We start from the raw sequence: 13401 nt of genomic DNA, 5'->3' as shown, positions 1-13401 counted from the left end.
TTTATAAATAAAGTATAACGGTTAAGAAATGTAACATAATTTCTATCTAATGATATGTTATTTCTCTTAACAACTGTATTCCACAAGCAACTACTACATGAAAGACTGAATAAAAAGCTAAGAAAATGCACACATCAGCAAATACGCCCTAAGTACTTTGGGAAGTACACACGTACACAAGAAAGGAATACTCTCTGCTAATGAAAATTAGCATATCACACATTGTATTCAATATGGTACCTCAGAATCTTTGTAACAATATCTTTAAATAAGGTCCAGTCCAAAAACAAAGCCCCAGAAATGATCTCATTATTTCTGCCTCTTTGCCCATTTTAGATAGCGTGCACTTAAAAGCATAATTTTAGAATGTATCTGGGGCAGTAAGAATCATTAAGTATATGTAACCGTGATAATTAATATCACTTCATTTAATCCAATAAAATCCTCAATCTATTGCCTTTATTAAAACAACAACCACCTTTCCTACTAAATTTGAAGCATAAATGGATAAAAATAAATGGATAAAAATAAATTTTAAGAGATTACAAAGTTACTATAAGTTAAAAATAGCATTACAACATTAAAACACAGAGAGGCTACTCAAAGTGCCCCACCTACATTTATTTCCAGAATTCCAAATTTTAATTCAGCAACTTCTCTCATCTAATGAAGAGTTAACTAGCATGTACTGAAAGGCTGCTCAGAGATACAGAAGAATTTGAAAGTATAATTTCCACCTTCTACTCGTGTACAAGTTGGGTGACAATCAACAGATAAACAAGATGTCGTATATCCATACAGCAGACTATTATTCAGCCTTAAAAAGGAAGGAAATTCTGACACATGCTACAACATGGATGGAGTTTGAGGACATTATGCTAAGTGAAATAAGCCAGTCACAAAAGGACAAATATTGTATGATTCCACTTATGAGTTACCCAGAGTAGTTAAATTCAGAGACAAAGTATAACAAACATTACCAGGAGGTGGGGGTAGGGGAAACAGAATGTTACTATTTAATGGGTACAGAGTTTCAGTTCTGGATGATGAAAGAATTCTGGAGATGAATACTAGTGACAGTTATACAATGTATCAATAAATGTACTTAATGCCAATAAACTGTACACTTAAAAATGGATAAAAGGGGAATTCCCTGGTGGCGCAGTGGTTGAGAGTCCGCCCGGCGATGCAGGGGACGCAGGTTCGTACCCTGGTCCGGGAAGATCCCACATGCCGTGGAGCAGCTGGGCCCGTGAGCCATGGCCGCTGAGCCTGCGCGTCCGGAGCCTGTGCTCCGCAACGGGAGAGGCCACAAGAGTGAGAAGCCCGAGTACCACCAAAAAAAAAAAAAAAAATGGATAAAAGGGTAAATTTTATGTTATGTATGATTTACCACATTTAAACATAAAAATAAACTTAAAAAAAAATTCTTCTACATAACCTAAAAATGGACCAAAATAAAAATCAATATTAATTTCAACTGAATGATATTTGGGTCATTAATGAAGGAAATATCTTAACTCATTTCAAACATGTTTAAAGGAAAAATTATGATTTTCCATGGAATTTATAATATATGCAGATGAAATACATATGACAACTCTTAACATAGAGGATGGAGATGGAGAGAGAGGGAAAGTGGGCTACGTGACTGCAAAATTTCTACATTGCACACAAAATGGTAAAATACTAAGTTCAAGTAGACCATACAAAGTTAAGGATGTATATTGTAACCCCTAGGAAAACCAATAAAAAATGTAAAAGATAGATCCAGTAGATAAATTTAAATGGAATTCCAACAATTAAAATAATCCAAAGAAGATAGGAAAGGAAGCAGAAGGAAAAAAGAGGAGACAACCTGAAAACAAATTTTAAAAAAAGGGTAGACATAAGTCCAGTCACATCAGTAATTTATTAAATGGTAATAGATTCTACTGAAATTGCACAGTGGTGATAGTTACATAACTTGGTGAATAAACAAAAAAAAATCAGACTTTTACATTATAAAAGGGTGAGTGTTATGATGTAAACGGTATCTCAGAAAAAGCTATTATTAAAGAAAATAAATTAAGGCAACCCAAAAAGCTTCAAAGACCAAACACCACAATTAAAAAATACAGATTATCAGAATGATTAAAAAAGCATGGCCCTCCAAAAATGGACAGAAGACCTAAATAGACATTTCTCCAAAGAAGACATACAGATTGCCAACAAACACATGAAAGGATGCTCAACATCACTAATCATTAGAGAAATGCAAATCAAAACTACAATGAGATATCATCTCACACCAGTCGGAATGGCCATCATCAAAAAATCTAGAAACAATAAATGCTGGAGAGGGTGCGGAGAAAAGGGAACCCTCTTGCACTGTTGGTGGGAATGTAAATAGATACAGCCACTATGGAGAAGAGTATGGAGGTTCCTTAAAAAACTAAAAATAGAACTACCATATGACCCAGCAATCCCACTACTGGGCATATACCCTGAGAAAACCATAATTCAAAAAGAGTCATGTACCACAATGTTCACCGCAGCTCTATTTACAATAGCCAGGACATGGAAGCAACCTAAGTGTCCATCGACAGATGAATGGATAAAGAAGATGTGGTATATGTACACAATGGAATACTACTCAACCATAAAAAGAAATGAAATTGAGTTATTTGTAGTGAGGTGGATGGACCTAGAGTCTGTTATACAGAGTGAAGTAAGTCAGAAAGAGAAAAACAAATACCATATGCTAACACATATATATGGAATCTAAAAAAAAATGGTTCTGAAGAACCTAAGGGCAGGACAGGAATAAAGACGCAGACATAGAGAATGGACTTGAGGACATGGGGAGGGGGAAGGGTAAGCTGGGACGAAGTGAGAGAGTGGCATGGACATATATACACTACCAAATGTAAAATAGAGAGCTAGTGGGAAGCAGCCGCATAGCACAGGGAGATCAGCTGGTGCTTTGTGACCACCCAGAGGGGTGGGATAGGGAGGGTGGGAGGGAGACGCAAGAGGGAGGAGATATGGGGATATATGTATATGTATAGCTGATTCACTTTGATATAAAGCAGAAACTAACACACCACTGTAAAGCAATTATACTCCAAGATGTTAAAAAAAAAAAGCATGACCCAACTACATGCTGGCTACAGGAGACATGTTTTCAATATAAAGAGTCAGATGGAGAAAAACAAATCCTGCCAACAGTAAGCATAAGACACTTGAGAGTCTTCAGAGTCAAACATTAAGCAACTTGTCCAGGACCACAGGGATATGAAGTGGCGGAGCAAGAATTTTAACTCTGACCCCAGACTGTGCTAATAACTGCAGGGGAGGGAAAGGAGAGGGAGAAGGAAAGCTCGAGTATAAAATTCAAACTATTTTAACCTCAAGCAAAGGGCAGAAAATCCCAGCCTCATCAAATCCCAGATTCTTAACCTTCCTATTGAAATCACCCGCCAAACCCCACAACTCTAAATATATTTGCCTTATCTACATCCTTAAAGACTCCCTAAAAATAGAAGATTTTTCTTTTTCAGGTATCCACTTTAGAGCATTTCTACTCAGCATCATCTTAAAATTCTTCAACAAACAGTCTAGAAGCTGAACTCTAATCCAGCATGTTCTCAAACATCTCAAGGGACATTCTGTTATGATAAGGGTTTTATGAAGCTTGTTTCATAGGTATTCATTAAGCCTTTTGAACATGACATATTTAAAGTCACAATTTAAAACATATTACAAAATTGCTGTCAAAAGGATAGAGTCACCAAATTTCTCCTCTAAATTCAGGGAGACATTATTAATTCAACATAAGAGTATCCCAGAGAGGAAAAAGGCATCAGTGACTCTTCTGTAGCTCTACCAGCTCACTCAAGTATTGTACTTTACCTATAAAGTCAGCAAAACCAAGTGAAGACAGTTACTTTCACTGGCATCCAAGATCACAAGACCAAAAAAACAAAAGAAATATTCTGTTTTTAGACCTTAACAATGGTACACCAATGAGGGGGGAAAAGGGAGCAGAAAGAGAACAACTTCCACCAATAGTAAAAAAAAAAAAAAAAAAAAAAAAAAGATGCCAGCCAAAGCTATCAATTAAAAACAAAACAAAACACTAACAATCCAGTCTAGTTCCAATTCATCTTAGAAGTAGTTTGGAACATTTACTGAGCATGGGATTTACAGTCAAAGACTTTTGTAAGAAACTATACTCTCATTTTCTAGCTATGTGACATTGGGCAAGGCATTTATTCTGAGATTGTTCTCTCTTCTATAAATCATAATACACCACAGATTGTCATAAAGATTAAATAAGAATGTTGCAAGTGTATCTGCAAGTAGGTGTTCCACACCTATTTTTAAGAGCCTGGGGAAGGGAAGAAAAGTTCTGTGCCACTTCTTTTCTTATGAACAAACAAAATCCTACTTCAGCAAATAAGAGTACCCTGTATAACAAATCTATGGCAAATTCTAGCAGGCAAACACACATGCATGCGTGCACTCCACAAGAATATGAATTTGGTAGCAGTGGTAGTCTCTAGGAATTTAAGCTGGGGGCTGGGGTCAGAGGTTCACAGATGGAAGAAACCTTATTTTTCAATGTATACGTGTGACTTAAGTTTCTGAAGATTTTACATTCCCTAATTTTTTTCACTTTAACATAATAAAATCAAAGACCTGTGTCCAAAATGGAAATTCTAATAATGTTAATGGTAAGAATATCTATGTAGTTAAAACTAGATGTCTACAAAACACAGTGTAGTATTAACCTTTCTTAAGCCATGACATATATGTCACACACAAAACGTACTTCCAGGAGCTACCCAGATCACAGCCTATGTAGATAAAATAGGAGTTATAAACAACTTTGGGCTTGCAAGGTCCACGGCTCTCTTTTTTTTTTTCCTACTCAAAAAAAATTTTTTTTTCAACTATGAGTGAATAGGGTATCATATTGATCATTTTAAATTCACTCTAAACTATTTTAAGAACAAACATATTGTTAAATAAAATCATTAGCAAACTTGCTAACTTCATAATTTTAATATCAGTTGCCAAGGACTTAAAGCACATTTCACAACTCTGACACACCATGGATTACAACCTCACAACAGAAGACCAATGACCTAGCAAAAGGCTTTCTTCAAACTTCTATTTCACAACCTGATCATGTGCTGCCTCTGTTATTATAAAGTGCGGAACAGATCTCTATGGGCTTTGGCTAAGTTCCCTACAGTTACTTGGTTTTCACTGTTGGTTTCTCACTCTTTCCAACTACGCAAACCAGGGTACAGTATCTTTTTTAAGTGTTCTGTACGTATGGTCAGCCAACCTAGGTCAAGTCCTGATCCCATTACTTACCAATATAGTGTGATTGTTGGCAAGTCACTGCACCTGAGTCTCCGTTTTCTTTTTGTTAAATGGTTGCATGAATTAAATGAAATCATATACGTCAAAGTATTTTGTAAACTACATTATCATGCGTGTGTGTATAGGAATAGAATATTATCAGATTATTAATCTCAACAGGAAAAAAAATCTAAACTCACAAAATACACATGAAAACTATCAGATTAATTTCCCCAAAATGCTAATTTTAACTATCTCATTCTCAAACACACACACACACACACAAAAAAAAACCACAACTCTTCAGTAGCTCTCCCCATCTACTGGAGTACTAATTATTAACTAACACCTGTAATGATAAGGTGATCTGCCTGGCAATGCCAGATTCTGTGCTAAGTTCTTTATACATGTTGTTTCTAACTTTCACAACAACCCTACAGGGTAGGTGCCATTCTCTTCATTTTAAAGATGAAAAAACTTGAGCTATTTCCCCATTTCGCTATTACGAACAACCTTACAATGAACATTTTTAAAGTACATCTTTGCAGGTGAAATTCTTAAGAGTGGAACTGTTGAGTCAAAGAATATATACGTTTTAAATTTTGGTAATACCAGCAAATTTCTGGAACAAAAATTAGTAAAAGGGGGCTGAAATAATTTATTCTCCCAAGAACAAGACACTTTCTGTACACTTGTCTACACTGGATGTTACAGCTATTTTTTAAGTTTGGTTTAATCCAATGGATAAAAAAAACTCATTATTGTTTTTGAAGTAGTTACATTCCTTACCTTGCTAAAAAGTCTCCAACAAAAGGAGATAAAAAATATAATCATCAAACCTCAACTGCTGGGCTTCCCTGGTGGCGCAGTGGTTGAGAGTCCGCCTGCCGATGCAGGGGATGCGGGTTCGTACCCCAGTCCGGGAAGATCCCACATGCCGCGGAGCGGCTGGGCCCGTGAGCCATGGCCGCTGGGCCTGCGCGTCCGGAGCCTGTGCTCCACAACAGGAGAGGCCACAACAGTGAGAGGCCCGCGTACCGCAAAAAAAAAAAAAAAACAACAAAACAAAACAAAAAAAAAACCTCAACTGCTTCCCACAGTTCCCTTCTCCACCCTCAATGCTGAGCATTCTGGATAGAACACACTATCTGTATGCATATATACACATATCTTCTAAACACATGGAAAAGACCCATACATGAAGCACAAATTATTAAATCTAACATAAATTTCTCATAAAGGTAACTACTGTAACTTGTAATGCTGTGCTGCATTAAAATATATGATAACATGACAAAACATACACAGAAAAACCAGAAAGATAACTAAAAACACTATGAAATCTCTTTCAATCTCATTTAATCTTTAAACCACTTTTTCCAGGGGCAGATGGTTTAACTTTTCAAACCTCTTTCGTAAACTCCAAAAGAATTTCTTTTCTTAACCCTAACAGTCCTCACCGCCTTCCACCACTGTTCCTTTACTGCTCAGGATACAAGGAGCCCAGAGGGGAAATACAGAATGAAAAACATTTTGGAAATAAAATGTGTGCTCAGCATATTAAAATTACTGAAAATTACTATTCTTTACGAGGATTATTTGTAGCTTTGAATTTTCCATTAATTAAGCAAAGACAAACAAGACATGATTTTGTTTAAATCATGTACAGTAGGGATTCTATATAATCTGATCCCATTTCGTGTAAATTAAGCGTAAAGAATAATTAGTCTTGGGCTTCCCTGGTGGTGCAGTGGTTGAGAGTCCGCCTGCCGATGCAGGGGACACGGGTTCATGCCCCGGTCCGGGTAGATCCCACATGCCGCGGAGCGGCTGGGCCCGTGAGCCATGGCCGCTGGGCCTGCGCGTCCGGAGCCTGTGCTCCGCAGCGGGAGAGGCCACAGCAGTGAGAGGCCCACGTACCGCAAAAATAATAATAATAATAATTAGTCTTGTAAAGAAAACATACAAAGTTTAGAATGCTTTTAACATTTGGCTTATGGTACTTTCTAAAGCAAATAAATAGCACAAACTCAGAAAAAAATTCAAGAAATCATCTTATTCAAAGCCGTTAACTAAAAACAATATACCAGATGATAAGGCACAAATAGTTTTTCTATAAACAAAGTAAATATTATGCTGATCTTTGAACAGCAATTTAAAGAAAAAGAAAAAAAAACAGAACCAGAAATTAATGGGGGGGGAACCTCCACATTTGATTACATTTCAAACATAAGTTACAGCATACGTAAGTTATAGTAAAAGGAACTCCACAGTATTAAACTTAAAAAATTTCTTTTCCAGACTTCCCTGGTGGTGCAGTGGTTAAGAATCCGCCTGCCAATGCAGGAGACATGGGTTGGAACCCTGGTCCGGGAAGATTCCACAAGCCGCGGAGTAACTAAGCCCGTGCGCCACAACTACTGAGGCTGCACTCTAGAGCCCGCGAGCCACAACTACTGAAGCCCACACGCCTAGAGCCCACGCACCGCAAGGAAGAGTAGACCCTGCTCACCGCAACTAGAGAAAGCCCGCGCGCAGCAACGAAGACCCAATGTCAGCCAAAAATAAAATAAACTTTAAAAAAAAATTATTTTCCATATTCTGCTCATCTTTCTTGCCAAAAGTTGCTTCCAACATAGTAATCTATTACCACTATCTTTTTTTTTTTTTTTTTTGAGTTTCTTAATTAATTTATTTATTTTTGCTGTGTTGGGTCTTCGTTTCCGTACGAGGGCTTTCTCTAGTTGTGGCAAGCGGGGGCCACTCTTCATCGCGGTGCGCGGGCCTGTCACTATCGCGGCCTCTCTTGTTGCGGAGCACAGGCTCCAGACGCGCAGGCTCAGCCATTGTGGCTCACGGGCCCAGCCACTCCGGGGCATGCGGGATCTTCCCAGACCAGGGCTCGAACCCGCGTCCCCTGCATTAGCAGGCAGACTCCCAGCCACTGCGCCGCCAGGGAAGCCCTATTACCACTATCTTAGAAATCAGATTCTAAGGATATTCCCAGTTTGAGACAATAACTATCAAATTTCAATGGTTCGTCACCAACCACACAATGTTGATATGCATAACAAAATCTGTATGCAATTTTATTTCACTGTTATTTTTATGGAACTCACCAGCTATAGCCAGATATTTCAAAAAGTGCAATTTAAATGGCATACTCCAATGGGAAAAGTTTTTAAGCTAGGAAAATTATATCCCAAATAAGAATGTTGCCATGATGCACAAAAAGAGAAGGTTAGTTATCACCAGCTACATATTTTCATGGTGAATAAAAACACATGGCAATACCGCTTTCTAGTTACAAAACAGTCCCTTCTGTGACAGGAGGAAAGTTTTCTTGCAGGTTATTGTTCCATAATTCTTAATCTAATAATATTTACTTAATCTTTCCATAACATTCATTGAACTCACTACGTAGAAATTATTAGGATATAAAACAAAAGGGAAACAAAGAATGAGACGACCAAGTCTCTTACCTTAAGAGGAGATTAAAATACAGAAACAGTTTTTACATAATATGGAAGGTGGTATGCCACATAAGGAAAAAAAAAATTTTTTTTAATGCTCTAGAAGACAGAGGAAAGAGATTACTTCTCACCAGAAGAACAAGGAAAACTAGCCTGGTAGGGGTAACATGAACTGTGCTTTTAAGAATAGACAGTAGTAAGAAGTGTGGGACCACGGGACAGGTGTGACCACTGAGGAGAGAGATGGAAAAGACAGAACAGGAGAGAACCAGCCGCATTTGGGAATAGAATGCAGTCTGGTTTGCCTAAAGCATAGCATTGATAAAGGAAAACGGAGGAGATAAAATTAGAAAAGCAAATGAGAAAGGAAGGTAGTCATACATTTTATACACTTTTCTCTAACATGAAACCCGACGGCACAATCTTATCTTCATTTATGGAGAATGTGAACTTCTTCATAATATTGTTTTCCCTGAAGTCATTTGTGTAGCTGCCTTATTGTCCATAACAGGACTGTGAGCTCCTCATGAGCAGGAGGCACATCCAGTTCATCTTTATATCCTTCTCAAAGGCCTTGAACATAGCTATCAAATAAGCCCTTTTCAATGACTGAATAAATGCATGAATAAATATACTTGCCATATAATTTCACTTCTCCCGGACTCAGATATTCATCGATACCAGGAGCCAGCAAACTTTTTCTATTAAGGGCCATACAGTGAATATTTATTTACAGGCCATTCGGTCTCTGCTATGGCTACACAACTCTGCTGTTCTAGAGCAAAAGCAGCCACAGACAACAGGTAAGTGAACAAGCAGGGCTGTGTGCCAATAAAACGTAACTTACAAAAACAGGCGGCAGCTGCATTTGGCCCGTGGACCACAGTTTAGAGACCCCTCACCTATACAAACTTAGATATATTATATTGTACAAATACATTTAAAATGTATTATGTTCAAATCATTTTCTTACGTAATGACAGAACCTCGGCCAAAATTTCGAACTAGAAGATAATAAAAAGGGGTATAAACAGGAAAATGTGGATTTACTGCACAAAACCTGATAAACCCAGACCTTTGGATACTTACACCTAATATGCCCTCTCCAGACATGTGTCACTGTTAGCCACCTGCGTGACTTTACGTCACAACTTCTTTAGGCCTTAGTTTAATCTATAGGCCTTAGTTTTTAATCTATAAAGTAAATTGGTTAAAACAGATCATTTGGGGCTAGAATTCTATGATCTTAAGAATTGTCCAAATTAAATTTATGAATTTTAAGTGAAAATTTCATCTTGAAAATGGTAATTGCATTCATAAATAATTTTGAATCCATGGAAGAACAAAATATAAGCATATCACAGAAACAAAGTATAATATATTAAAATATTAAGTCAACTTAATACCTGAGATAATTGATCTAATGAGCTTTTTGAAACATTATCAATATCATATTGTAGTACCTGCAAACTAAGGTTTCAGTACCATCTTGAATGTAGTTATAAATACACCTGGAAAATCAGTTTAATAGCAAATATAGGGTCATGCACCTAGTCAGGATGGTGGTATCAGGAGGATACTCCTATCATAAAAAAAAGAAAAAACTTTCCCAAAATAGCGGCAGCAGTCAGATTTGATAGTAAATGCCAAAATATGCAAGAAAAGGGAAAAAACAGAATCTTACTTCTGGCTTCACAGTCTATGCTCATGGTAAATAATTAGTGAATCACTGGACTCCCTGACGTAGTGAGCTAAAAGTCTGAAATGTTTAATTTTAAAAGTCAAAGTCCACACAACATGTTATGAACTAGGTATCATTCATAAGGTGTAATGGTGATTTTACAACTTTTCCATTTTCACCCTTCAAATCAAGACTTAGGTTACAGAATAAAAGTCTTCACTTTTCCCAAACTATTTTCAAAGAATCGTTGGGTCAATGAGAAGTCTGTAACTCATCACTACCCACATTTACAAAAGCAACACCATTACACTGCTTTCTGAAATATAAGTTAACAGTTTCTGGTTCCTTACAAACTTACCAAACATTTGGCAAATTCTTTATTTTCTGAAAGAAATCCATAACCTGGATGTACCTTAGAAATGAAAACAAAAAGCACTTTCAGTTTTATCAATTTGCAAAACCTTTACAGTAAGCACGACAGAAAGAGCATTAACGTGTTTATTGTTCAAGGGCCCTGGAGTAAGGTTACTGACTCTAACATACTGATCAGCTCTAACTCGGTTCTCCTGAGTTCGGACCCAAACGCCAAGAAATCTCCTACTTCATACTCACTTGTAGCATGCTACCTGTCTTAACCACAGTCGGGGCCGTCTCCCATCACGCCTGCCTGTCCACCTGCACTTGGCTGTGCAGTTCAACCCAACCCAAACTCTCCCCACTTTTTCTGAGACTAACTTTGGCCACAAGTCTGGAGAATTTTCTAACAGCTGGTGGGTCAAAGAATTATGTTACAGGAAACCTTTCACAAGATGGATGAAAAACTCTTATTTCCCCTTTCTTTACTGAACCAGGAACTACTACTTTCCCAAACCCTGGCTACTAAGCCAATGAACAAATTTTATTCCTGACAATATTAATATATTCAGCCACTACCCAATGAACAGTTTTTGTCAAACCTAACTAAAATCGAAGTTTGGCTTTACCTTTTCATCATTCTCTGAATTTATTTTTCTTCTAATATCTACTCTTCTTTCCCTCCTCATCCCACTCAGCCAGTCACAACCACTTCACGCTCTCCTCTCTCACAAGCCACGTTGCAACAATTTAAATTCTACCATCCTGTTCTAACCAAGTAACTTTTGACCAAACATAAATTTAGCCACCCTATTATCAGTCAGTATTGAATATATTTCTAGGAAAATAATTCTGCTATAAGTCAAATTTGTAAATGAGTCAATATCATAATCTAATCTAGAAGTATCTACACATTTAAGATTATTTTAAATGCCAGACTAAGCTTTATGAACATGGTACAGAATAATTTACACTACTACATCACAGGAAGAGTTTCACTCCAACAGTCTCATTTCATATAAACATTTAACTAAAGATTGTATTCTGATAATCTATAGTTAAAAGGTTGAAAGAGTTTTACCTTCATTAACTCTGCTAGTAAACTGTAACATCTATAATATGGGTTCATGAATTAAGTTTTTTATTTAAACATGCATCTTACTAAAACATTTCTTTCAAAAGAAATGTGAACACTAACTGAAGCACTCCAGGCTAACTGCTGGTGTTGGCTGTTTCCATCCAATTTTAGAGATAACTCTACATAGTTTTTTTTAACATTACATGTAATTAGTTCTCTGATAAAAACATACACACACACACACACACACACAACTATAACAAAACACTATTCCTGATGTCAGAACCCAGTTTTTTTCCTTGTATTCCACTCCAAACAGAATTGGGGGTGGGGAGAATTACTGATTTCTCCATGTAAATTATGTATATTCCATTGACACTATCAAACTAAAATAATTACCAACTGCATCATTTTTATTCCTGGAAGTATAACGAGGCATACATAATTTTTAAATGATTAAAATACAATTTAAAACAGGGTCTTTTGGATCCTGTTTATAATACAGATGTTTTTAAATATTCTTATTACACTGAAAGGGTTAATTCTCAAAATTAATTGGGATTTCTTTTTTTTTTTTTCCCTTAGCAAATTTGGAAATGAACTGAAACTGCTCCCTGGTGTGAAAGCTGAATCCAGCAGCCACCTGCAGGATCAGTAACCAACACTGCCAGATGCTACAAAGCCTCTGATTTCCAGTAGCGAATTCGGCCACATTTAACTCATGTGACATGAAATGCAACAGCATTTTCAATCATTCTTTCTTATTTTTTTTTTAAATACAAACTCTAGTGTTCTGCTCACTACATATGAAACAGCTGCAGTAGACAGATTCATTCAGACTCACAGCTTGGGCCCCGGTTTTCTTAATGGCTTCCATGATGGCATCCATGTTGAGGTAGCTTTTACTGGTGGGAGCTGGGCCAACACAGACCGCCTCATCCGCCATTTTCACGTGAACCTGAAGAGACAAATCTCTGCATTAACAGATTCTCCCAGCAAAAAGAACTATCTTCATCTGCAAGTATACACAAAATTGCAAATCTGAGTGTTTCCCACATCATTTATGTAGTCAGATCTCCCTCTGAATATGCACTAAGAAATTACAATGTAACAAATAAGCTCAGGAGCTATATTAACCATGATTTCATTTATTACAAGCCTAATCCACTGTCTAACTAGATAATTTCCATAATATTCCATACCAATTTGATTAAGTAAAATCACAGCAAACAACTTTAGCCTTCTATTCAGTTCATCTATACGTAAACCTTGTATCAAAAACTACTCTGTTACATGTAGCCAGGGTAGTCCAATATTTTCATAACAAGCACTCATGCCCAGTTCTAAGCAAGCTCCCCAGGAAGTGGGGATAATTAGAGAAACTGAATGAAGGGATGCAGTGAGTGTCCCTGCACAGCATCAGGTCAGCACCAGGCACAAATTAAAGCCCAGGACTAAAG

The 13401-nt window shown here is 37.1% G+C and overlaps 1 protein-coding gene across 2 annotated transcripts in view; it reads right to left on the bottom strand.

The window, feature by feature from the left end:
* Positions 1 to 13401, bottom strand: part of PCCA (propionyl-CoA carboxylase subunit alpha) — a 344033-nt gene that overhangs the window by 286676 nt on the left and 43956 nt on the right. For both annotated transcript variants that reach the window (XM_082602231.1, XM_082602232.1), the window contains 2 exons: positions 12786 to 12899; positions 10868 to 10921 (listed from right to left, as the gene is read on the bottom strand). In XM_082602231.1, the coding sequence (XP_082458357.1) occupies positions 10868 to 10921; positions 12786 to 12899 (168 nt within the window). The remainder of the gene's footprint in view (positions 1 to 10867; positions 10922 to 12785; positions 12900 to 13401) is intronic.

The sequence above is a fragment of the Mesoplodon mirus genome (genome assembly GCF_964341445.2).
Source record: "Mesoplodon mirus genome assembly, chromosome: 17".
Taxonomy (NCBI): Eukaryota; Metazoa; Chordata; class Mammalia; order Artiodactyla; family Ziphiidae; genus Mesoplodon; species Mesoplodon mirus.
Note: the sequence above shows the minus strand (reverse complement) of the source record. Positions and strands in the feature narration are given on the sequence as shown.